This window comes from Vicugna pacos, chromosome 2, assembly GCF_048564905.1.
Source record: "Vicugna pacos chromosome 2, VicPac4, whole genome shotgun sequence".
In the NCBI taxonomy this organism is placed as follows: Eukaryota; Metazoa; Chordata; class Mammalia; order Artiodactyla; family Camelidae; genus Vicugna; species Vicugna pacos.
Genome location: NC_132988.1, coordinates 72,700,355 through 72,727,933, shown reverse-complemented (window position 1 = coordinate 72,727,933; position 27,579 = coordinate 72,700,355). Strand labels below are relative to the sequence as shown.

The 27,579-nt window shown below is 38.8% G+C and overlaps 2 protein-coding genes across 3 annotated transcripts in view; both read right to left on the bottom strand.

The window, feature by feature from the left end:
- SHROOM3 (shroom family member 3) overlaps nucleotides 1-27,083 on the bottom strand; it is a 288,650-nt gene extending 261,567 nt beyond the window's left edge. For both annotated transcript variants that reach the window (XM_072941974.1, XM_072941979.1), the window contains exon 1: nucleotides 26,639-27,083. In XM_072941974.1, the coding sequence (XP_072798075.1) occupies nucleotides 26,639-26,806 (168 nt within the window). In that variant the 5' untranslated portion in view covers nucleotides 26,807-27,083. The remainder of the gene's footprint in view (nucleotides 1-26,638) is intronic.
- LOC140686859 (histone H2A.N-like) lies at nucleotides 21,720-22,061 on the bottom strand. Its single transcript, XM_072942035.1, is given in 1 exon segment — nucleotides 21,720-22,061. A coding segment is annotated over 1 exon segment (342 nt).
- Nucleotides 27,084-27,579: the final 496 nt, after the last annotated feature.

The window sequence follows — 27,579 nt, the reverse complement described above, 5'->3', positions numbered from 1 at the left end:
TTAGGGGCAAAAGAGAAGAGAGCAAAAGGAGATGACTGGGAATTTAAATGGGAGACCTGGGTCAACTTGCTCCTGATAGCTTATTACGCAGCCTCAGATCACCAGCCCTTTCTCACTCCTCACCCTCCACACCCACCAGACTCTGCAAGGGCTGGTCTTGCCACTTCCGGAAGGAGTGGAACATGACCTATAGGCACAACCAAAATTTCTTTTATTATATGTTGCAAATCTCATACTACTCCCTACAATGAATCATCATAAACAAAACACTGACCCACTTTAAATTAGAAATAGCTTTAACGCATTGGTTAATCTAATATGTGCAATTAGTTTATATATCTGTTTATTATTTTTTACATATTTATATATACATATAAAATTGTTTTGGCTTTATCATAATAACTATGAACTAATCTCACAATTTTTAAATGAACCCAAGTTCATTACAGAAATTAATAGCTAAGTGATAGCAACTGAAAGCCCTAAGAGGGAATTATAAAAATGGTGTAAAAAATCCAGGTTAAGTGACAAGAAGTTCTACCATTTGTTTGCTCTTTCCAAGAATGCTGCAGTGAATGTCCTTGTACGTACAACCACTATGCACATGAGTGAGTATTTCTGCTTTAAGTTCAAATCCTAGAAATGGTATTGCTGGGTTAGAGAGAACGTGAATTTGTACTTCCCACAGATGCTGCCAAAACGCGCCCTCTGTGGATGTTGTATCAATTTACATTTCCACTAGCAATGTATAGGAGGGGTGTCTCCTGTGTGCAGAATGTTCCCCTCAACTCTTGCCAAATCTTGGCCAGTAGGATAGGTTAAAAATTAATCCCAGCCCTTCTCCGGGAGCCCAATCACTCTGCCCTGTAGTTGAGAGCACACTCTTCCAGGGGGCTGAATCTGGTCCTCTAAGCGGTCAAGGGGGTCTCTTCATGCTCCTTCATGTTAATTCAGATATTGTCCATTATCTGTCCTTCCTCACGTCCCACCTTCTAGAATAATGGAGACAGCCCAAATCAAGCCTGAACTCCTCATTTCCATTTTTAATATTAGTTATTGGGAAGTAGGATATGGTCCGTGGAAGTCAGCCTTACAACCAAGTCACTTCCCTAAGTTCTGGTTCTAACTTCCTCAAGCCATTGCACATGAGGGTTCAGTGTGCCTCAGAGCTAATCTTAGTCAAATTACAACTAGGTTTAGGCAAGTTAGGACTACATATCTTCATCTCAAGTCTTTCTACACTTCCCCTTTCTCCTCAGCTCCTTGAAGATCACCGATGGAAGTTTCAGTGTCTTCATTTGCAAGGTCTCTCAGACCCTGATTAGATTCACAAAGCACATTAGGGGTGATCACCAGGAGCACAAACCCATTGCTTAGCTGCCTTGGGTGTTAGTCCCTCTTACTAGCATTTGCTCTGTCTTTTAGAGTTCCATGATCATTCACTTTCATTCATAATTTAAAGTCAGACAGACCTGGGTTTGAATCCCAGAGGGACCACTAACAAGCCATGTGATCTGGGGTTAACTTAACATCTCTAAACTTCAGTTTACTCTTCAATAAAATGGAAATGACACGCTTCCCTTCCGGGCTTCTAGAGAGGACAGAGATAATACATATACATAAAAATCATTTAGTACAAGGGTTGGCACAAAGCATAAATGAAACAGATAATTATTTCCTTCTATTACTCCTCTGGCAGAGAAACAAAATACTATTTTAGCAGTATTTTACTTTCTCTTAAGCCTATACTGTCATTGCATCCTCAGCCCCCAAACTAGGCATTTCTTCCTTGTCTCTTATTATTGCTAAGATGTAAAATTAAGAAAGGAAACAAACAAACAAAAAGAGGCCTTGGTTTTGTTGTTTTAGTTTGATCATTTTTTGCAAGACTTCTGCTGGTTCTAGACTTAGACTTATTGTTACTATTACAAGGTGAATGTTTTAGATTCTCCCAAGATTAAATGCATCATTACTATTGAATGAAAGCCTAAAGCATCCAGGAAATAGCAGGGTCCCCCTTCTGCATTAGATAAAAAAATATTACAGACTTGGTGGTGGCTCAGTGGCCAAGGCTTCCTGGCATTGCTCTGTCCCTGAGGAAGTCAGTCTACAAGGCAGAAGACTTGATTCCTACAACTGCTTCGTAACCAAAATCTCTCTCTCACTATTAACAATAGTACTGTGCCTTGAAAATTCACAAGGCGAGTTAGATGAGAACACGAAAGGGAAAGAGCGCGAAGGAGCAGATGCCGTGGGAGAAGAGAAAAACAATTTTGCTTTCAGTCTACCTGATTAGGCTGTGATAATGCCCTCTGCAGAACTGTCCATCACGGCCTCACTTAGGTCAGACAAGAGTCTGACCCTAACGCCTGGGCGACAAAGGGCAAACAAAGCCAAATTCAATTTTAGCTGATCCTTGACAGAAGGAAAAAACATTCTTCAAGGAGCCTGTTGAGAGCACCACATGAAACCCACATTTTTCATTTTTGACACATTAGATCCCTGTGTTAACACTTCACGATATAAAATAGAAAGCAAAATATAGAGCAGAGACAGACAAACATCTATGCTGCCCAGGTTCCCAGCGTCTGCTCCCAATCTCAGGAATTTCATCTTGTCCCTGGATCCACTTTAAAAGTATATGTCCAGAAGCAACACTTTGTCACCTAGGGAATAGACATTTTTCTAGGGGAAAGAAAACTCTATTCAGGACTTATTTGTATGGCATATTTAATTAATTTTTTAAACATTCAGTTATTGGGAGAAAACAAAATTAGGCTCCCTAGGGCCCAGAAATCTCAGGCTTGTCAACAATCTACTATGCAATGGACTTCAAGCTTTTTTGCATGATGAGTTGATTTCTGTGTCAGCTCAGGTGCTCTGAGAAATAAATGCCAAAGTGGAACAAGTTGTGAAAGACATGTAGTAGGGGGAACACCTGTGGAATTTAAAGGGGTGAAGGACTGGGGATAGGAGGAGAGAGCCTTCTGATTGCTGTGCAGGTCTGACACCTGTGAAAGGAGAGGGAGGGAAGGAGTCCTGAGTGGGAGGAGCTTCAGCCTATGATGTGATTCTAAGAAAGTCTTGGCCAGGCTTCTGGGGAGCCCCCATAGCAAAGGATGCCTGTCATAGCAGGCATCAAGCATCAGTTAGTATATACACATACACTAGCTTGGATAAGCAAGTGATGTGGATCAACTTTTTTAATAAGATTCAAGTGAAGTCTTGGGTTTTTAATTGAGGGAAATTAAAGAGTCTATAGATCTTTGAAATTTTCTAGATACTTGTTCTGAGTGGATGCTAATTCCCAAAACACCACTGGAGATCACTATTCAAAGAGAAGACTATGGTACTTGGGTGATACATGAGATCTGAGCTCAAGTCTATTTTATAGGACCCACCCTGTAGTTATTTCCGTAGTTCTTGAGTATATAATTGATGTATACACGTTGGAAACTGGTCTGATCTCCATGCTGGAAGGTGGCAAAATGCTGTTGGAACTCCTTCCACCCTACCCTCAACAGTCAACTAAAAGCAACATCACATTCCCAGGAGAATTGAAAGATTAATGCCACCACCAAAGACTGAAAAGATGCAGGAAAATGGCAACTCCTAACATTCCCATTTAATTTACCAGCTTGGCCTGTGCAGAAGATGTATTCAACCTGGATGGTGATTATGGATTATTGTAAACGTAATCAGGCAATGCCAGTTGTAGCTGCTATTTCCAAAGTGATGACTTTACTTGAGCAAATTAACACAAGTATCTGGCATCTGGTACCCAGCTATTGATCTTAATTTTTCTTCCCTGAAAACAATTCTCAAGGATCACAAGTCTTCTGCTTTCCACTAATAGGACAACAGTACACTCTCAGTGTCTTACCTCAGGGCTAGGTCAACCCTTCTGCTCTCTGTCATGGTCTCCATCAGAGTCCCCAGAGGACCATCTTGACGTCCCACAGTACATCACATGTGTCCCTCATTGATGATATCATGCTAAATTGCTCCTTGTGAGCAGATGGTACTAAATAGATTCATGTTTATTCCCTATATTAAATTTCCTCTGCTGACATAACTAGTGTAGATTCTACTTTCCTCTCTGACATAACTTCAAACCCACTTTCCAAACCCAAAATCTTATGTATCAAATGTCTAAACCAAACCAAAAATTACTGCCGAATGTCTATTATTTTTCCATGAAAGTCTAAGTTTCTCCATAAACATCAGATATCTTTCATACAACTGATAGAAGTGTCACATGAGATATTTAAACAAACTTCACTACTGGCTTCACAACTCCTTTTGACTCCTTTATATGATACTGGAGTAAATTCTGGTTCTGTGGCTAATTTCTCATTGTCTATGAAGCAAAAAGCCTGTATGGGCTGAACCGTATCCCCCCAGCCTCCATTCATATGTTGAAGTCCTAAGTCCCAGTATCTCAAAGTATGATGGTATTTGGAATAGGAACTTTACACAGAGGTGCTTAAGTTAAAATGAGGCTGTTAGAATGGGTCCTAATCCGATATGACTGGTGTCTTCTAAGAGGAAATTTGGACACAGAGACAGCAGGGATGTGCACACACAGAGAGACCACATGAGGGCACAGAAAGTAGGTGCCATCTGCAAACCAAAGGGGGAGGCCTCAAAGAAACCAAACCTGTTGACACCTTGATGTTAGACTTTCAGCCTCCAGAACTGTAAGAAAAATTTCTGCTGTGTAAGCCACCTACTTTGTGTGTGGTATTTTGTTATGGCAGCCCTAACAAACTAACACACAGCCTACAGTGTAAAGACGTAGCATGGCTTCTAAACCTTTCAGTGGTAAGAGACAGAAAGGTCACAAGACAAGGATGAAAGTGTCTTTGTGTCTGTTTTGCTGTGTTTGTGCATCTGTCTGGGCCCCTGCCTTCCCCACTGACTTTCCCTCTCTTGATGACTCTTTGGTTTGGTTTGGTTTGGTTTGGTTTGGTTTGGTTTGGTTTGGTTTGACTGGGGGCAGGAGGGTTTTATTTGACTCCCTCTTTCTTTTTCCTCTCTCCAACTCTCTTCCAATTAACTAGATAATAGTAATGATACTCTGTTCTAAGAGTTTTACTTCTATTAACTCATTAAAACCTCACAATGCTCTTATGAAGCAATTATCCCCTTTTATCCCAGTTTTATGAATGAGGAAATCAAGGGACAGAGAGCTTAAATAACTTGTCCAAGGCACAGGGTTAGCAAGTGACAGGGCTCAGATTTGAGCCCCCAGATTCTGACGGGTGCTCTTAATCACTATGCTATGCCAGTGGATATGTCCATTCCTGAAATGCTAATTTTAACTTATACAGCCCTCAACACTTTCCATTGGGTAATATTAAACAGTTGTCCCTTTGGGTAATGGCTGACATCCATACACACATAATCCAGAAGAGGCATATACACACAACTTCTAAATTCAAATATAGAAGTTCTAATGATAATGAATTAGAAGTACACCTCAATATGTAACAAACATATGTGTTAACCCTCTTTATCCTAGTACTTAACAGATGAGGAAATTGAGGCCAGGAGACACTAAGGACAAGCTAGACTGTAAGGCCATGAGGAGGAACCTTGGGTACCAACTGCAGGGCCCCCAGCTCCATTACACCAGCCTCAATGCTGCTCAGGGAAGACGTCAAGTAAGCTGCCACACTAATGCTAGCGTTTGGTCAACTGTAGCCACATTTGTTCAACTGTAGCGACATTACTTCAGCCAAAGCACGGAGAAGACGCGGTAGAGTTAGGAGGATTTTAGTCTTCCGTGCTTTGGCTTAGACGGCATCGTGACTCAGCATCAGGAAAGGGAAAAGCGGATCATGGCGCCGTATCTGGCTGCGTGGATTTTCCTTCATTGATTTTTTTTTTTTCCCCTCCATCCCCTGCTCCAACTTGATCCTGTTTAGTGAATGAGGCCTGACGGCAATCCGAAGCCGGCACAAAGAGCTCCCTGCTGACCCGCTGTCACAGCCGCTCAGCCTAGGCTCCCGGGAACTTGGGCAGGCGGAAGAATCCTTTGTCTTCAGACTATGACAAGAGTGGAAAAAAATCCCAACTATTCGGCTGTGTAGCATCATTCAAGCATGCCTTAATGGGGAAGGTCTAATGAGGAATGCAGCCTTTGAAAAAATCGAGCTTTAAAAACTCCCAAAGCATTCTCACTGTACAATTCTACACCATTATCATTAATAGGATTCAAACTACAAACCAGAGATTATGTTACTATTTTACCCGGTTTGATGGCCATGGGTGCTTCTTTTCTTTGCTGGTTATGTTCAAAGAGATCTGGGCCTGTTATTATCATCGGATGTGCAGGAGAAAACATCCCTATTCTTCGTGGATTCTATGGGGGTAGCAGGAATAAGAGAATAAAAGAAAAGCCAATTTTAAACTACCGAATGGAGCGCAGCTGCTCCAGGCCCCTTCCAGTCCCCGCTTCTCTCCTGCTGTTGACCTATTAATGGATTCCTGCTCTTGAGCTTAACTCAACTTTCAGAGGGGAGCTGGACCTAACTAACATCATTTTAAATAGTTTCTGAAAGTACCCGGAGGCACTATCCAAAGACTGTGTATGGGTTTCTGGCAGGTAGAATTCACTTATAATTTTTCCTCTAGAATTTCTTCCAAAGCAATTCAAGAGCTTTCACCTCCAATGTTGTACTTCATGCATGGTTAAAATGTTTCCAATTAAAAAAGAAAGATGAAGAGCGCTAAAATACTTCAAAAGTGTATGTGTGATGGAAGATTTGTATGTGAATTACATCTCAGTAAAACTAATTTTTTTTAACTATATGTGTAGTTGGGAGGAAGAAAGAACGGATAAACATGATTGAATACAGAATACTCCTGATTTTAAGAGACATCACTGGGGGGCAGAGAATGGGAAGTTACAGCTTAATGGGTACAGTTTCAGTCTAGGAAGATGAAAAGTTCTGAAAATGGACAGTGGTGATGGCTGCACAACAACATAAATGTACTTAATGCCACTGAATTGTACACTTAAAGATGGTTAAAATGGTAAATATTATGTGTTGTGTATTTTACCACGATAAAAAAAAGTCGCCACTATTTTTAATAAACAAAAACCATTACTATAAACAAGATTACGTTTGTTTGTTGTAGAAACCTTAGAAAAGGAAATGAAAAAAAGAGGAAAATATAAATCATTTAAAATCCCACTATCTGACACAACGATTTTTAATACTTTTGTATATAAAGTGTCCCCAATTTTGTCAAAAAACATACAAATAAATAAAACTGGGGTTGTACTAGGTATATTACTTAGCAATCTGCTTCTCCCTCATATATATATATCATCATTCCATGCTTACATAGCTAGATATACAGGTACAGTCAGCCTTTCATATCTCAGGGTCAACCAATCATGGATCAAAAATATTTGAAAAAATGATTCCAGAAAGTTCCAAAAAGCAAAACTTGAATTTTCTGCATGCTGGCAGCTATTTGCAGAGCATTTACATTGTATCAATTATTTATATATCATTTACATTGTATTAGGTGTTACAAATAAACTAGAAGTACTTTAAAGTATACGAGCGGTACTAGGAGGAAGGTAAAGCTCAAGTGGTAGAGCACATGCGTAGCATGCACAAGGTCCTGAGTTTAATCCCCAGTACCTCCTCTAAAAATAAATAAATAAATAGAACTAATTACCACCTCCCCCCTGAAAAAAAAAATATGAGAGGTATTAATACAAAATTGTAAATCACCTATACTTCAGTTAAAAAAACAATATAAATGGTTAACACATAAAAAAGAAAATAAAGTATAAAAGAGAATGTACCTAGGTTTTATGCAAATATAAGAAACTTGAACTTTCAAGGATTTCAGTATCCAAGGGAAGGTCTGCATCAGCATTTTTAGTGGCCCCATAGTTGTTAGACATTTTTAGGTTATTTCCCACTTTTTGCTCTTTTCGATAATGAATCAGTGAACATTCTTGTACATGCATCTTGGATGATTTTCTCCTGTAGGATAAACCCAGAGTTATATAATTTCTGAGTATGCACATTTTTAAGAGTTAATACTTGGTGCCTTCCTGGAAAGACTGAACCAATTTGTATTCCCATAGAAAATGTATGGAATTACTACTACCACGTGCATGTTATTACTCTTCCTCATCTTTGTCAGTCTTAGAGGTTTAAAAAGAAAGCTTTTGGTGAAATAAGTCAGACAGAGAAAGACAAATAATGTATGTTTTCACATAGAAGAGGAATCTAAAAAGTAAAACAAATGAACAAATGTAACAAAACAGAAACAGACTCACAGATACAGAGAACAAACTACTTACCAGAGGGTAGTATCGTGAGGAGACAAGCAAGATAGGTGAGGGGGATTTTTACAAACTATTAGTTATAAAATAAATTAGCTACAAGGAGGTAATATACAGCCCAGAGAACATAGTCAATCTTTTATAATAATTTTGTATAAAATGTAATTTATTAACATATTGAATTACTGTTTTGTGCACCTGAAATTAATATAATATTGTGAGTCAACTATACTTCTATCAAAAAAAATTCTATCTCATATAAATTTTTATTTCTTTAAATACTAGGGAGGCTAAACCCTTTTCCTAGATATTCTCCGGCTCCCTGTTATTCTCTTCCTGTGTTTTCTACATTCATGTCCTTTGCCAAATTCAGCTTTTGTAGTGTTTTTTTCTTATTTTTATGTGAGAGTTCCTTTATATTAAGGATCTTACAGCTATTTATCATATCATTCAGTTTATAGAGCTTCTTCCATATAAATATTTTCATTTTTTACATAATCAAATCTATCATCTTTTCTTTCTCTTGTAATTTTTGCTTTCAGTTACCATGCTTTCCTTCCTCAAAATGATATAAATATCTGTATTTTATTTTAGTCCTTTTGTAAATTTAAGTGTGACATAATAAAGGCCATATATGAAAAACTTACACCTAACATCATACTCAATGGTAAAAGACTGAAAGTTTTTTCTCTAAGATCAGGAATCAAACAAAGATGCCCATTTTCACTTCTCCTGTTCAGCATAATATTGGAAGTTCAAGCAAGAGCAAACAGGAAAAAAAGAAAGAAAGACAAGGCATCCAAACTGGAAATGAGGACGTAAAATTATCTCTATTTGCACATGACTTGATCTTAGATATAGAAAACCCCAAAGGGCACACACACACACACACACAAAACTAACAAGTGAATTCATCAAACTTACCCGATACAAAATCAACATACAAAAATAGTTTCTATACCTAACAACAATCTGAAAAGGAATTTAAGAAAACAATTCCATTTATAACAACATCAAAAAGAAAAAATACTTAGGAATAAACTTAACCAAGGAGGCTAACAACTTGTACACTAAAAACTATAAAACACTGTTGAAAGATTAAAGAAGATATAAGTAAATAGAAAGATAGCCCATATTTGTGCATTGGAAGACTTAATATTGTTAAAATGTCAATACTACCCAAAGAGATCTATGCATCGAATATAATCCATATCAAAATCCCAATGACATTTATTGCAGAAATAGAAAGCTCCAACCTAAAATTCATATGGAATTCCAAGGGACCCAAAATAGCCAAAAAAATCTTTAAAAAGAACAAAATTGCAAGTCTCATACTTCTGGATTTCAAAACTTACTACAAAGCTATAGTAATCAAAACAGTGTTGTAGTGGAAAACATATAGACCAATGGAATACAATGGACAGCCTAGAAATAAATTCTTACATATAAGTCAAATAATTTTCTGCAAGGGTGCCAAGGCCATTCAGTATTCAATTAAAAGACAGTCTTTTTGATATACAGTGTTGATAAAACTGGATATCCATGTGCAAAAGTATGAAGTTGGACCCTTACTTTACACTATATACAAAAATTAACTCAAAATGGTTCAAATAATTAAATGTAAGAGCTAAAACTATAAAACTCTTAAAATAATATACAAAGGAAAATCCTCATGACATTAATTTTGGTAATATTTCTTGGCTATGACACCAGAATCATCAGCAACAAAAGAAAAAATAGTGTGCTTCATCAAAATTAAAACTTTTGTGCATCAAAGAACGCTATCAACAGAGTGAAAAGGCTACCACAGAATGGGAGAAAATATTTGCAAATCATATATCTGATAAGCAATTAATATCCAGAAAGAACTATAAAATAACAGCAACTAAACAATCCAATTTAAAAATGAGCAAAGAACTTGAATAGGCAATTCTCCAGAGAATGTATATAGATGGCCAAAAAGCTCATGAAAATATACTCAACATTACTACTCATTAGGGGATGCAATCAAAACCACAATGAGATACCACTTCACACCAGCTAGGTGGGCTATTATTTAAAAGAAGAAGGAGGAGGAAGAGGAGGAGGGAGGGGAAGAGGAAGAGGAGGAGGGAGGAGAGGAGGAAGAAAAGAAGAACAGTAGGTCTTGGCAAGGATGTGGAGAAACTGGAATCCTTTGTGCGTTACTGATGGATAATGCAACTGTGGAAAACAGTATGACAATTCCTTCAACAAACAATTAAACATAGAACTACCATGTGATCCATCAATTCCACTTCTAGACATATATCCCCCAAAATTGGAAGAAGGTATAATGGCCTAATTGTTTGTGTCCCCCTAAAATTCACATCTATGGCTGTATTTGGAGTAAGGAAGTGATTAAGGTTAAATGAGGTCATAAGGGTGGAAACCTGGTCTGATAGAATCAGTGTGCTAATAAGAAGAGAAACCAGAGGGCTCCACCCCAAACCCACCCTACCCCATCCCTTTCTGTAAGTCAGGGAGAGAGCTCTCACCAGAAACCGAATCAGCCAGAAACTTGATCTTGGATTTCTAGCCTTCAAGAACTATGAGAAAATACATTTCTGCAGTTTAGGACAGAAAGAACTCAAGCAATATTTGTACACCTATGTTCATAGCAGCATTATTTACAATAGCCAAAAGGTGGAAACAACCCCACACATGTCCATCAATAAATGAATGGATAAACAAACTACAGTGGAATATTACTCAGCCTTAAAAAGGGAAATTCTGACACATGCTACACCATGGATGGACCTTGAAGACATTAATGCTAAATGAAATAAGCCACAGAAGGACAAATACTGTATATATTTCCATTTTCCTTGGAGACCCATACTTTTAAATTACTATAGCTTTATAATAAGCATTAATATTTACTAGAGAAATTCTTCACTCATTATTTTTACACTTTCTTTTTTTAATGGGCTATTTTTACACTTTGCTGCCAAAATATGCCTTTGGTAATTTTTGGAATTTGATAGATTAATCTGAGGAAAAACTAATATCTTGATAACATTCCATCTTCCCATCCCAAAACATGTTACATTTCCCCATTTAGTCAGGTCTTCTTTTATGTTCCTCAGAACAGTTTGTAGCATTTATCAAAAACTGCTGCACATTTCTAGCTAAGTTTTTTATTTCTTATTACTATTGAAAATTGTACCGACCTCCTTCCCCCTACCCATTATTTTTTCTCATTGTTACTGCTTTTCTACAGGGGAGATCTTGGCTTTTTTTTTTAATTATCTTGTACCCAGTAACCTCACTAAATTATTTTCTAGTTATTCTATTATGAACTATTTTAAACATTTACTTTGTGGAGGATTTTCTTCTCAGAAGAAAATAGAAAGAAAATTGTATTTTTCTAAAGCCCTGCTGGATTGCTTATAATTCTGCTTTCACTATCATACTCCCTTATGAGTGATTTGCCCTACCAGCAACCCCAACCAGCATCTCCTTTACTCTGTGTCAGTCAGAGGACTTTAGAGAAGACACCTGTCAATAGGAAAGTGTGGCTTCTACCATTCAAGAACACATATTGAATTAAGTCTAGTGCATGAAAGAGCTAGAGACCATGACAAAAAAAGATTGTTATTGATCAGTTAATTACGCAAATATCCATCATCCTTTTCCACAATGCAGCAGCCACGACACCTCAGCAGCAAGCATGTAAACATGCACTGTAGGTCCCTTGGATCTGAGAAAGGCTTGATCAGCAGATACTAGAATGGAGGACAGCGAGGAATTGTGTATACACTTGAGAAACTCTTCTCCCTCCCCCTGCCCCTGTGCCCCACGTCAGGGGTTCCCGCTAGAAGTCGAAGAGGACAGCCAGCATAGATACCATGGGGCAGAGGGAGCAACTGGGCATCATCGGCGTCGGGAGGCTCCTGCTCTCAGGTGGCTCATGCTCCCCACATGGCTTTGCAAAGATGGCCCCTGTGAAATGTTTCCTCACCCCTCACTCCAAAGTGCGCCCTTTCCTTCTTAATAACCTAACCAGTTCATCATCTTATCCACTTCTATCACCTCTAAAGTGCTGAGACTTCACTGATTTCCATATCTCAATGAACAAAACTTCCTCAAACCTGAATTGCCAGCACCCCTACGCTTCCCTGGTGTTAACATTTTTCCTGTTGTAACGTTAAATGCCTTCTTGCCTCCAATCTACTGAAGAATGAAATTCTATCCTTTGCAATTTAGCAAAAAAATTGCCATACTTTACATTATTTTTTTGTCCCAGGACACTGCACCCTCATTTCTCAAAATATGAGCAGAATTAACCATAGAGAGTTGAGATCCTGATATCTGACAAGGGAGGCACTCCTCCTTCAGAGAAAATCCTAGAATCCACTGCCAAAGTCCCCTGAACGTCCCATATTCTGTCTCATTTCCTAAGTTGTCTTATGAACAATTTCTTAGATTGTCCTGATTCCTAAAATAATTAGGGCTCTGTAATGTTTTTTGAGCTTCATTTTGGTCATCTTCCTCTACTACTTTAAATTTCAGTTAATTAAATCAATACCGAATACTTAACGCGGTGAGGAATAGTTCCTTTGTGATTCTTTCTTATTTTCTATCTTTCTCTTGTTTTGTTTCCTCTACTTTTTATTACCAGAATAAAAGTGGGGATTATTTCCTTTATAATTCAACAATTTTTAATATAAATTTGTGCACCCATCACTGCAATGTACTTTCAGAACATGTCCATCACCTCAGAAAGAATCTTTGTGCCATCTATAGTTACTCTCCATTCCCATCCCTAGCCTTAGGTGACCATTAACCTGCTTTCTGTTTCTATAGATCTGCCTGTTCTGGACATCTCACATAAATGGAATTATATAATATGTGTTTTATTGTGTCTGGCTTCTTTAACTGAGCTCAATATTTTTAAGGTTAATCTATGTTGTTACGTGTATTAGTATTCAGTTCCTTTTTATTGCTAAATAGTACTCTGTCATACGGCTATACCATGTTTCGTTTAAGCAGTTGACAGGACTTTAGATTTTTTTCCACTTCATGGCTATTGTGAACAATGCGGCTATGAACATCTGAGTATGTCTTTGTATAGACATATGTTTTCATTTCTCCTGGGTATATACTTAGAAGTATAATTGTTGGGTGATATGGTCACTCCATGTTTAGCATTTTAAGGAACTGCCATCTGTTTTTCCAAAGTGGCTGCACCATTTTACATTCCTACCAGCATGTATGGAAAGGTATATTTTTAACCTCCATGAAATGACAGCATAAATAGGACAAACCAAGGAATTTTGACCAAGAAGAATGCATCTTTTCCCCTGCTTGAGAGATGGAAGGTTAGGAGATGGTTTTCTTCTGTGTGACTTTCTGAGTCTATTTTCTGTTCCACAGGCTCCCTGGAGATAGAGTGGGCATATATGTGCTCAGCAACCAATGCCATGAGAGTAAAATGAACACTGACTTGCCAAGACCTCCTTCATTATGATGAAATGCCCCTCCCTGGGCTCACACACACAAACACAAGTTTTTTAAATGCTTGTTAATTCCCACTAATATGAAGAAGAAAACACTTATCTTCTTTATCTTCTCCTTTTTTGATAGAATGTATGTTTATTGCTCTATGATTCAGAGTTCAGACTGCTATAAAAGTGCTTTAATTGAAGGAAGGAACGATGCCTTTTGCATTATTATATTCAAATAGGAACATAGAAAAGAGAAGACTAGAAGCATATTTAGTCTCTCTTGAGCTGCCAATTTCATATAGCTGGCAACATGAATTATATTACATAAAACCTATTCATTATTCTATCTATTCAAGATCAAGCTGAGGTTTAAGGCCGACTAATGGCTGTCACATGAGGCTACCGGTTGTCAATCTCCAGTGAACTCAAGCAAAAAACAAGGAAATTGGGAATGGACAACAGAGGGAGTCAAAGAATATTCATACTGTGGGGACACAGCTCCAAAAGAAAAGAAGCTTCTTGTATTGAAATTGGCGGTGGTACAAGTTATACCGGGAAACTGCCATTCAGAGTTGGAAACATATTCTGTTATTTTGGGGTTTGGTATGGGTTGGAAATTATGTTATATTTTATTGCTTGCTAAGGTGCTGAACTTCAAGCCACTGCCAGGTTAAACTGTCACACATTTTATGCTAAAAAAAATAGTATGTTGTTCACTTTTTTTTCTTGTGCTATGTTAATAGCATGAATTGAGAAAGAAAAGAAGCAATGCAAATTAAATTCTAGAAAAGAAACAAGGCTTAGTGAGCTCCACCCCCCCCCCAAATCAGATATAATTTTTGCTGTCTGTTCTGCTCAGGGGGTCACATTTTCCTTAAGCACTAACCTACAGAACCTGTAGAATAAAAGAACCTATGGAACAAAAGAAAGAGTGGATCCTCCCCTCAGAGGGAAAGGGAAGTCTCTTGGTGCTGGATTGGTAACAGAAAAAAGAAGTGAGGGTAAAAACTGTGATGCTCATCAATTCATTCAATGGAGAAGAAAGCAAAAGGTAGGCTCATGTGTGAGAGGGAGAAGATGAGGGAGAGAATGCAGAACATCATGCCTAGGAATGAATTTCTCCTTTTCTTAACACCCAAGGAAATGTTAGGTCTAAGAAACCATAGATTTCTCCATAGCCAAGTGGAAGGAGCATAGGCTTTGGAAACAGATCTAGGTTAGATTTTAGGATCCGGCTTTCACTTGGTACGCAGTCCATAAACGGTGGTTATCTGGGTTTGGGTTTTCCCGGAAGCAGACTCTGCAATGAGAACTCAAATGTGAGGAGTTTCTCTGGGAAGTGAAGAAAACTGGCAGGGAAGTGGGCAAAGGAGGCAGGGAGAGGTGGGCAGTCTTATTATCAAGCCAGCTGCAACCATGGGTCCCCTAGGAGTTAGTGGAAATTGGCACCTCAGCTAGCCCCTGCAGGGGATGAGAGCTGGGCTCTTCCTCCTCACTGTCATGGGTTGAGGGGTGCTCCCAGCGTTGCTAATCCAAGCAGAGGCAAAATAAAGTCCTTAAGCAAAGAAATGCAGATGCTGACAGTTGGAAGTCAACCCTCTGTGCACAGCCAAGGAAGACGAGGGAATGTGGGCTGGCCGTGCCAGGGTCAGCTCCAGTGGTATAAAAAGAAATAGGAACCCATTCCTTCTCTAAGTGCAGGGACCTTGTTTGCTGTTGTTTCCCCAATTCTATCATATTTTAGACACTCAATAAATAATGTGTTAACTGAATGTGTGAGTGGATGCATGAAATAACTTAACTTTCACACTGGCTCCATCATTTGTGAAAAACCTCTTTTCTCAAATCTAAAGACAAATTGCGTCCTCCAAAAAAAATGAATAAAGAACCTAACATAGCATATTACTATGTATAAAACAGATAAATAACAAGGACCTATTGTATAGCACAGGGAACTATATTCAATTTCTTGTAATAACATATAATGGAGAAGAATCTGAAAGGAAAATATATGTATATGTATGTATATGTATAACTAAATCACTTTGCTGTACACATGAAACTAATATTGTAAATCAACTACACTTCAATGAAAAATTTTTAAAAAATAATAACAAGTCATATTGCTATGACAAAAGCAACCCAGGAAATCTTGTTGTCTTGAAGTGAAAAATAACCCAAGAGATCAACAGGTATAGGGTGGAGGGGAAGAATCTCCTCCCAACTAATAAGAAAAGAATATTTACTGTTTATTTGTGCATCATTACGTAAATCACAGTGAATTTCGACAGCTGTCTTTTGGAAGGTGGTGTCCTCCTGTAGAGCCAAGAGGTGCCTCAGAAATGTCTGAGAGAGAGAAGAGAAGGTGGCTTTAAGAGTCAGCACAGTAGTAGTGTGGAGAAAGCCAGACAGCTGCATGTAAATCAGTGAAATTAGAACACTCCCTCACACCATACACAAAAATGAACTCAAAATGGCTTAAAGACCTAAATATAACACAGGACACCATCAAACTCCTAAGAGAGAAGACAGATGAAACATAAATCTCTGACATAAATTGTACCAATGTTTTATTAGATCAGTCTCCCGAGGCAATAGAAATAAAAGCAAAAATAAATAAATGGGACCTAATTAAACTTACAAGCTTTTTTTTTTTTTGAAGAGTGATTTCTTTAGGGTTTTTTTGGAGGAGGAGGTAATTAGGTTTATTTCTTTCTTTATTATGAGAGGAGGGACTGGGGATTGAACCCAGGACCTCGTGCATGCTAAGCATGCACTCTACCACTTGAGCTACACCCTCCCCCCTTAGCTTACAAGATTTTGCACAGCAAAGGAAACCATAAACAAAACAAAAAGACAACCTATGGACTGGGAGAAAATATTTGCAAACAATTCCAGTGACAAGAACTTAATTTCCAAAATATACAAACAGCTCATAAATAACAGAAAAACAAACAACCCAATCAAAAAATGAGCAGATGACCTAAATAGACATTCTCCAAAGAAGACATACAGATGGCCAATAGGCACATGAAAAGATGCTCAACATCACTAATTATCAGAGAAATGCAAATCAAAATTACAATGAGGTATCACCTCATCAGTCAGAATGGCCATCATTAAAAAGTCCAAAGATGATAAATTCTGGAGAGGATGTGGAGAAAAGGAAACCCTCCTACACTATAGGTGGAAATGTAAATTGGTGCAGCCACTATGGAAATCAGCATGGAGGTTCCTTAAAAAACTAAAAATAGACTTACCCTATGATCCAGCTATCCCACTCCTGGGCATACATCCAGAGAAAACTCTAATAATTCAAAAAGATACATGCATCCCAATTCATAGCAGCATTATTTACAAAAGCCAAGGCATGGAAGCAACAGATGAATGGATAAAGAAGATGAGAGAGATACACACACACACACACACACACACACACACACACACACACACTATGGAATACTACTCAGCCATGAAAAAGAATGAAATAATGCCATTTGCAGCAACATAGATGGACCTAGAGATTATCATACTAAGGGAAGTAAGTCAGAGAAAGACAAATATTACATATCTCTTACATGTGGAATCTAAAATATACAAATTATTTACAAAACTGAAGCAGACTCACAGACGTAGAAAACAAATTTATGGTTACCGAAGGCGAAAGGGAGAGTTTGGGATTAGCAGATATAAACTACTATATACAAAATAGATAAACAACTAGGTCCTACTGTATAGCACAGGGAACTATATTCAATATCTTGTAATAGCCTATAATTTAAAAGAATATATATATATATATTTTTTAACAGTCAGCACTAAAAATCTCCCAGTTTAATTACATGTAATCAGTCCTTCCCACCATAAGTAGTCGTGTGATACATCCTCCTTCACATCCTGCACTTAAATCCAGTCCAAGGTTCTTTCCACAGCCTACAAGGTCCTATATGATCAGACCTCTGCCTATCTTTCCATTTTGCTGCCATACCACTCCCTCTCCTGCTTAATGTTATATACTGAGAATGTGTCCCTCTCAAATTCATATGTTGAAACCTATTCCCCCAATGTGATAGTATTTGAAGGTGGGGACTTTGGGTGGTGATTAGGTCATGAGGGTGGAGCCCTCATTAGCAGGATTCATGCCCTTATAGACGAGATCTCACAGAGCTCCCCTGTCCCTCCACTGTGTGAGGACACAGTGAGAAAATGTTATCTATGGACCAGGAAGTGGGCCCTCGCTGGATACTGAATCTGCCAGCGACCTGACCTTGGACTTCCCAGCCTTGAGAACTGGGAGAAATAAGTTTCTGTTGTTTATAAGCTACCCAGTCCATGGGATTCTGTTATAGCAGTCCAGACAAAGATACCTACTATACTCCAACCACACTGTCTTTCTTCATGTTTCTGAAACACTCCAAGACTTTCCTGCCTCAGCCTAACTTACAAACCTCTTGTATGTCTGATTTCTTATTTCTCATCCTTCAGGTCTTAGCTCAGATGTCATCTTATCAGAAAACTCTTTTCCAACCACACTATTTAAAGTCAACCTTGCTCCCAATACTTCACAGACAATGCCACTCTGGAACCTACCTTTTTTTTCTCTTAATAACACTTACCAACCCTGAAATTATCATAAACAAATGTATTTACTGCCAGTTTATTTCTACTGGACTATCAGGGCAAGGAAGGGCAAGGGAATTATCTGTTAAAGTAGCAACTGTTGCTCATGATACAGAAAATCAGCCAAACATCACCTCTGTTATGTGAGTTGCTAACTTCTATTCAGTAGTCTGTAACATCATATCATGACTAAGTTCTGAATGTGTTTTGTCATTTCAAAACAGGGTTGTATAACTTAATCCACTGGATACTATAACAACTCCATCAGACAAGAATGCTCCATTTTTAAAGACGAAGACACAGATTAAGGAAAGCCAAGTTACCTGCCAGTGGTCGCATAGCCACTTCACACTACGGTAGAAATGAAACTCATTTATTTTCACTCCAATCTCTACAGTATTTGGGATATATGTTTTGTTACACTGGACAGCCTGGTCTAAAATGAAGGCAAAAAAAGATAACATGGAAAAAAAAAAGATAAATCAATACAGACATACTAAAGAGCATTTAAAAATAGAGAGATTTAAAAATAAAATAAAGATAGATCTCATTAATCTCTAAGGTAAGATGCAGTTCAAAATGGAGAAGGAGATAATGAATAGATGCATGAAAGGCTGAGAAATGAAAATTGCAATTGACTTAAAAGCAAATTCAGGCTCAGATGCCCAGGACAGAGAGCTCTGCACCTCAGTCTGCCAAGTTAGAAAAGCCTCCTCTGAAGACAGGAGTTGGAGAAACACAAGTTCTCTTTTGTGGGGGTAGTCATTAGAAGAGGGGAAGAAACAGTGCTCAGGTTTAGCAGAGGGTCTTTGCCTTATTTCGTTTCACTGAGAAGAGCCGCGGATGTCAGAGCATGAGAGATGGGTGGACTCCTGGGATGGTCCGACTGGGAGAACAATGAGTCTGTAGTTCTTTAGATGAAGATGTTCACTGTTTGGAAGTACATCAAAGGGACAGACGTGGAAGAATCTGTGGGTTAGGTAAGATCCAGAATGTCCTTTGGGGCTTTATTTTTTCAAAGATTGATAGAAAGTCTCTTATGATGTGTCTCCAATCACATTGTGGGCTCAATGAGACAAACATTTCTTAAATCATGCTCTCTGTATAGGAGGCAGTGCCTTGGGACTATATTAGCTTTAAAAGAAAGCATGCTACTTGAATGAAAGTTATTACTGACAACATTGATAGGATCACATGCTTAGTTTTTGTCTAAAAACAGAGAACACTTTAAGCAAAGTTTAGATAATTTCTTAAAGTTTAAATTAAAAACATGAATTGCCATTTTTCCAATCAGTTCAATTCAATAGACATTTACCAAACATTATATATGTGCATGCCATCACTAAATTGAAGGTCAAACTCAACCCACTTAACTTTCATTTTTTAAACAGGGTTTTCTAGTATCATGGCCTTGGCATCTTTCTAACAGAGACTTTAAAGAAGATCCTCCTTAATATTCATTTGCCTTTCTCTTCATTAATATGTTTTCATTTTCATCATTGTTAAGCACAGTTTAAGCACTGTGGACAAGAGAAAGAAAAGAAGGAAGGAAAGGAGGGAGGGAGGAAAGAAAGGTCCTTAGCTTCTAGACCAGCCTAACAGGGAGCTAGGATTCATACAAAAGTGTGAATGGCACAACTAGAAAGCAATCATTTCCTCACCAGCTGAGCTTTACACACACACATGCGTGTGCACACACACACACTTTTGTTTTTTATGGTAGAAACCATCTTGACAAGTAAATGAACTTTATCATGCTTCAGTTTTCTCTCTGTGTAATGAGGAAGTTGGATTTGACGATGGCTGAGATTCTTTACAGCTCTAACATCCTATAACTCATTCAACATTTACTGAGCATTTGTTGTGTGTGGAATGAGAAGTATTTTGCCAGGAGAAACAAGTTATATAGCCTCAGTAAAGCTCATTTCAAAGTGATTACCATTTATTGGCCAAATGCAAACCGCTCCCTGTACCAGAAGACAGCATGAATAAAGGGGAGATGAGAGGAAGAAAGACTAAATGCAAATGCAGGACAGAGGGGGATGGAACAATGAGGGATCAAACAAATTAGTTTAAAGACAGCAGAGAGATGAAGCTAGCCTGGTATGAAGGGCAAAGAATGTTACAGAAAAGAGTAAGAGAAGTAGGGAGAGAAACTCAGAAGGACAGGTTATTTTAAAAGATCAGTAACAAGCTAGTCTAGCTTGGTTTTGGGAAGGAGATGAAAAAGATGACTTTGGGATGAACGAAATCAACCAACCCATGGTTTTGGGAGAACTGCCTAAAATTCAATTTCATATTGAACTCAGGGACCGTGGCTCATAACCTTGTAAGATAACCTTTGTTTTAGTGTAGAAGAAATGGGCCAAGAAGGACTGTGCGGCTGCTGTTGGTGTGTTGCAATCAAGGATCACTGAGGAAGCTAGAAGGCTGTAAGGTGCTCAGGTTGGACGGATGGATATCGAAAATCCAGAATCTCAACACAGTCATCCAGACAATTTAAGTATGTTCCAAGTGAGTAATCTAACCTGTGGACTGTTCCTACTTCCAAGGCTGCTCACATGCAGTAAAGCAGTTCATTTCACCCTGAAATGGCAGGTTGATTGAGATGTTTTGGATGATTCTCTTCAGAGGAGGAATCATGAAGAGGACTCAGGGATTAGCCCTATCACTAAGGCTAGAAGAACCCAATGAAAGAATTCATTTTAAAATCTGAGTAGTGTCAGACAACAAGAAGCCAGGGGACATATGTTTGAGGTTATCTCTGATGTCACCTTGCAAACACACCCCCTTATGGATAAAGAATGGATAGGTGTGGCTGGGATAGGGATTGGTAGGGGAAGGCTGTAGTTTAGACTGACAGGAAGAGGATGATGGTGTTATAGGTGGCAAGAGCAGTTTCAGAGAGGGAGGTGTAACGGTGTGGAAGACAGAACCAACAGAATTTATACGTGAGATGGCACAGAAGAGAGTCCAGCCAGAGCAAAGATACCTCTCAGGAGGGCAGAAATCAGTAATATGTGCTCTGAGTGTTGATGATGTAAGAGACCTAAGAGACAATGACTTACCTTGAATTCCGAAGCCCAGATTTTTTTTTTAAACATATAAGAGAAAATGTCCTTGTTTCCTATAAATGACATCAGAGGCTAAAAAACACAGGACCCAGAGACCAGCTGTGTAGCACCAAGATTCCTGTTGTCGCCAGTACTTCTTAAATACCTTGTCTTCCAACCCAGCCCTCCGACACACTGAATTTTTTTTGGACAAGTGCAATCATTTCCAACAACCGGGCCATTCAGAAACACTTCATTTCTCTAAAAGCTCTTCCAAGAATTTCTCTGCTTGACCGCTTCAAGGAGCTCTCTGCTGGTGACAGCTTTTCTGTGGTTGTTGAAGAGCAGTCTAGCTGCCTGCAGGCTGATCTGTCCCAGTCACCAGTGGTCCAGAGAGCCCAGTGCGCCCAGGACCCAGGAGCATCCACTGACGTCTGCGCGGGTTTGCTTTAGGATTTCCCCCATGTAAGTAAAATCAGCCTCCTTCTTCCTCCTTTTCTTCCCAAAGGCTGAACTGGCCCACTCACACTTCTTTTTGGCTGGGCTGCACTTTTTAGTCTTCTTCTTAGGGAGCCTTAGGCCATGTAGGCATATGAAGTACATGTGGAGGTTTTACTCCTTTGAAGTGCACGAAAATGATGCCTCCCCCAGTGAAGGCAACACAACAACACTTATTAACAAATGTTAAGCAGTCCCTCCTTTGATGGGACTTGAACTTAAAGGAGTTCTTACACCTATTTTAGGGGACCTTATAGGACTAAGATTTTAAAATATCCTTTCCCTCTAATAAATTTAGAAACATATGTAACAAAATATTAATCCCGTATTTCCCCCAGATAACATTTCTGGAATCTAGACAGAGACAAATATCTGGTAGGCAACAATGACCAAGTGGCATAGCCTGTTAAGTGCACGGGCTCTGGAGAACCAGACTGCCTGGACTCAAACTCCAGCTCTAGCATTTACTGCTAGCTGTGAGGACTTCAGAAAGCTACTCAGATTCTGTGTCTCGGTTTCTCATGTATAAAGTTGGCATAATAATGCAGCCTTCCTCACGAAGTTGTGGAAATTAAATGTGTTAACATGTGTGGATCTCTTGGCACTGAGCTTGGCACAGAGTAAGCACTTAGCAAGTGCCAGCATTTACTAGTGATTGCTACCTGTTGTTGTTTGTTGGTGTTGTAGTCGTTACTTGATTTATGAATCCTAGGGGCAGGTGCATCCCCACAACAGGTGAAACTGCTTTTCTCAGTCACAATACAGAGTGAGTCATAATACAGTCATGCTGCCAACTTCCTGAACTATTGAATTACTTGAGCTTCTATAGACAATCCCTGTTAAAAAGATAGTTACCCTTTCTTTTTGAAGTTCACAGATTATAGAGGCTCTTTTCTTAACTCCACCTTTCTTTTTCAAGGACATTAAATCCCAAAGAAAATGATCTGGAAATGATTTCCTTTATGGCCACCCTTTTGTAGCTCCTTTTCCCCCATTCATTCTCCTGCCTCATTTGTACCTAAAGAAAAATGATACTTCATTCATTATATTGTCATCCATGCCTGGCAGCTTATAACTGCTTTGTATAAGTGTACGTGCCTTTCATAGGTACGACTCAATGTGTTCTGTCCCTTCCCTTCACTTACAGTGGGGGTCACCCTACATTAGGGGAATAGTGAACATTTGGTTAGCAGCGTATGAGCTCTTGTGCACTTTTTCCATAGAAATAAGATCTGGGATTCACACAATCAGCCACTTAATTTCACTTGCCTCATCCCTGGTACTGTCTTAATTATGTGGACTTTCATCAATGTTCAAATGCCCTCTCTCCCCAAAGATATCCACGTTCTAATCTCTGGAAACTGTGCATCTATTAGGTTACATAGTAAAGAGGAACTAAGGCCACAGACAGAAATAAGGTTTTACTCAACTGATATTAAAACAGGGAGGTAGATTATCCTGGTGGGCCCAATGTAATCTCACGGGTACTTTAAAATGGGAAGAAGGAGGCAAGAGTTAGAGATCAGAATAATGCAATGTGAGAGGGACTCAACTTGCGTTGCTGGGTTAGAAGATGGAGGAACGGGGCCAGGAGCCAGGGAATGTGGGCAGCTTCTAGAAGGTGGAAAGAGTAACGAAATAGATTTTTTTCCCTCTACAGCCTCCAAAAAGGAACACAGCCTTGTTGACACTTTGATTTTAGCCCAGTGAGACCTGTGTTAGACTTGTGACTTAGAGAACTGTAAGACACTAAGTTTGTGTTGTTTAAGTGGTAATTTTTACAGCAGCAATGGGAAACTGATACATGCTCCAGCTGTGGAGATCTGCCTGGCAACCTCATCTCCTGGGACTCTGCCTCCCTGCTTACATTGCCTCCTGCTCTGTTTCGTCTTGGCTTATTAATTCAGCAGAAGTTACTGAGCACCTATTCTGTGCTAGGTACTCTGCTGGATCTCAGAAATGCAAGATGAATAAGACACAGCCCATGACTTTTCATTTACTCAACAAATATTTGTGTACCCGGGGTCTGAGTTAGAGATGATAGAGATGAAAAGGAAATAGTCCCAGCCCTTCAGGAGGCTCATAAACTTCTGAGAAGACAGTCAAAATTTTTTAAAAAATAATGATTTGGCGCAATAAATGCAAGCTAAGGCGTATAGAAGAGAGACCACCCAACCCAACTTGATGTCAGGAAAACCACAGAGAGAGGGAGAAATGGAGCTTGGATTTATATGAGTTTGCCAGACAGACAGGGTGGGGAGAGATATTCAAGAACTCTGAAGCCATATGGCACTTGAAATCTGGCTAGTGGATATGAGAGACAGAATCTAAAATTGAATTTCATTTTAATTACTTTTAATTGAAATGGAATAGCCACGTGTGGCTGGTGGCTACCATACTGGACAGAGCAGACCACACCAGATTATACCCTTGGAAGGAAGGAAATGGCCTTCTCTTTGCTCTTTTTCCACTTCTTACTGACTGGAAAGCAGATGTTGTGGCAAGTCACCTCGGACCATGCAGACGAGGCATCCCCCCAGAGATGGAAGTAAGAAAGTAAAAGGGACTTGTGTCCCTGACCCCACGCAGCCATCTTTCAGTTTGGCTTATGCTCAGGTCATCATGTGAGACAGATATAAATTCCTACATTGTTTAAGCTATTGTTAGCTTGAATTTCTGTACAGCAGCCAAATCTGTATCCTAATACAAATGTCTCCTAGAATAATGGAAAATTGCCACAACCTTTGCTAAGATTTTCTTTTAGCTCTTTCTGCATACCAGCCCCTATGCTAACTATTCTAAATGTATGGTTTCATTTAATCCCCCCTACACAGTCCGATGGAGATAATCGTTTACCCCCGTTCTGCAGATAAAATGGAGCCTTAGCAGAGTGTCTCATTGGTAGTAGGATTAGGGCTGTTTGACAGCAAACTATATTCTAGTGAACAGATACATATCTTATCATCAAAGACCAGGCAAAATGAGTGTACAACCAGAGTTTTAAAATGCAGAGATGATACTTGTGTCTGTGGCAGACATTCTCAGCTATATACCCAGCACCCATTCCCTCCTTCTTCCTGAAAACAGAAACTCAATTTGTTCAAATAGTAGACAGAGATTCCTCGACAACAGGAAGGTTAGGTTTCTATTGCAAACCAGGAAAGAAATCTTGACTGGTCTAAACTAGTCACAGAAACCTCATTGCCCTTGGCCATAACTGGTCTAAGAATAGCTTTGTGGCACAGTTCTGGTCAATGAGATGCAAGCAAAAGTCAAATAGGGAGCTTGTCCCTTTCCAAGCAAAAAGCCAAATCCCTGCCCAGAATGAAGCTGCAATGCTGGAGGTATGGTATCCACCTTGCAACCATGAAGACAAAAGCCAACATCATGAAGAAGGCAGAGTGGAGAGATAGTGAAGTTACTGATGACATTAGGAGCTGCTGCTCCTAGCCTGCACAGCCTAACTCCAGACTTCATGTAATATGAGAAAAACTAACCCCAATTTATTTAGACCATTATCAGTTGGGTTTTCAGTAACATAGCTGGAATCTTTGCTAACTGATACATATATATGTACACATATCTTTTGTTTTCTTATGAAGGTAAGGAAATGTTACACAACTTACAGTGACATTCTGCACACTCTTGGTTGACTGCTGGAAACCAGTTCCCACTGGCTTATTATGCACAGTAAGAATCATTTCAGTCCCTCTCAAAACACAGATATCGGTGGGATATGAAAACTAACCTTAAATAAGTAACAGAGCTCAGGCAAAATGTATATTTACCTCTTTCCCATCCTCAGACTAAAAATAAATTTTCCCCCTCAATTACATATGTTTCTTGAGTAATGTTTATGTGTGAAAAGCACTTATACTCTCTTGTTTTAGACTGCTAGTATTCTGAAATTTTAAAAAAAATCTCTGTAATCTTTCTTAATCTCTGTAGTTTAAGAGAAAAGCAAAACTACAAGCCTAATGCATAAAAACGGTTCATTCTAAAAAAAAAAAAAAAAAAAAACGGTTCATTCTACCTACTCACACCAAAGATAAAGGAAGAATTGAGGCGTGTTGCAGGAGGACTAAAGTTTAAAAATTGGCTTAAATACATAGATAAATAGAAGAGGCAGAAATGCTGTTTTGCCCTTGAATTATACTAAAAGCTGATTTAATTCTCTGTGAGTGTGCAAAAAGCAATAAATAATACTTATGCAATCAATTATCCAGAATTACAAATTCTAAAATATTTTGGAATGCTAGATATTTTCCACTGAAAGGAGAAAGCGGGTATTTTCCTAGCCACATGCTAAATAAATGCGCACGTACACAGATATACACCATGCCACCACCTTAACCAAGCTGTTAACCTTTAATCCGATTTATAACTGAAGAGATCATGTGGTAGCTAGTTTTACACTATTTCATTCACAAAAAGAGATTATCGATCAAACAAGTACATTTTTCCCTGGGATTTCACAGAATAAACGAGCTAGACACATTTTCACTTTCAAACACCAAGCTATGCAAAGTATTTCCAGATATAATTAGGAAGGTATGAAACAGCAAATTAAGCAATATCCAGGCAATCCCCAGCATTATCTTTGTGTTTTTGACAGATCTGACAAAAGTTGAAAGGTTGAAAAAGCAACTGGAATAAAGACAAGATTGGAAAAATAAACATACCTTAGAGATGATTAATGGTTCTCCGTGCTCCAGGCCACCTTTCAAAGTAAAACCCCAGGGAGCTCCTCCCTGCAGGAACGCTTCCAGATAAATGTACCTTCCCCTGGGGGTCCTGTTAGGGTTTAGTGTGGCACTAGGCTCCTCGAAGTTCTCTGTGGTCCTCATCATGCCAAATACATGATCCCTCGAGTTAAAGTTTAAATGCCTGGAGCAGATTCAGGAAAGCAGTGGCTCTACCGCACATTATTCCACCCTTCAGGATGCACGCCAGCCAAAAGGGAAGTTTTCAGAAAATAATTCTTTCAGTTGTAAAATGTCCTTCCAAGCTTAACTGCAAGATCCTGAACCAGGAGGATTTTCCAATTCAACATCTCTGAATGTAAATTCTCATCCTGGAATTTCCAATCCTCGTGGAAGCTCCCTAAGTGGTGTCTATCTATCCACTCTGTTCAAAAAAAAAAAAAACTTCTTTCAATGTCACTCTTAAGATGGCTTTTATTTCACAGATACACACACCAAAACTTTCCCTGTAGATTTTACAGAGAAACTTAAAGCCATCTTACGATGTAGAAAGGAAATTGCAGAAACTTGAACGAATACCTCAGTTTTGATTGATTATCAACCCTTTCTTCCTCTCCGAGTGAAATTTACCATTACAATAGCCTCCCCTCTCCCCAGCAGTTTTAAAAGAAAGAAAGCACTTACTATGCTTCTGCTTGCTTCAGAATTTTCTAACTTGTCCCAAAGAGACAGAGAAGCTTTGATAAAACTTTTGGTCTGCATTTTTCAGCAATAAGTTCATAGTTTGTTTCTTGAAGAAAAAAAAAAAGTTTTTGCAGGATGGAGAGAAAAATGGAAAAAAAAGCATTGGTAAATTCACATTCAGTGGAAAAATTATCCAGGAGGCAGCTTAGTTCTTTCTTTGGTATTTTCAGGGATGA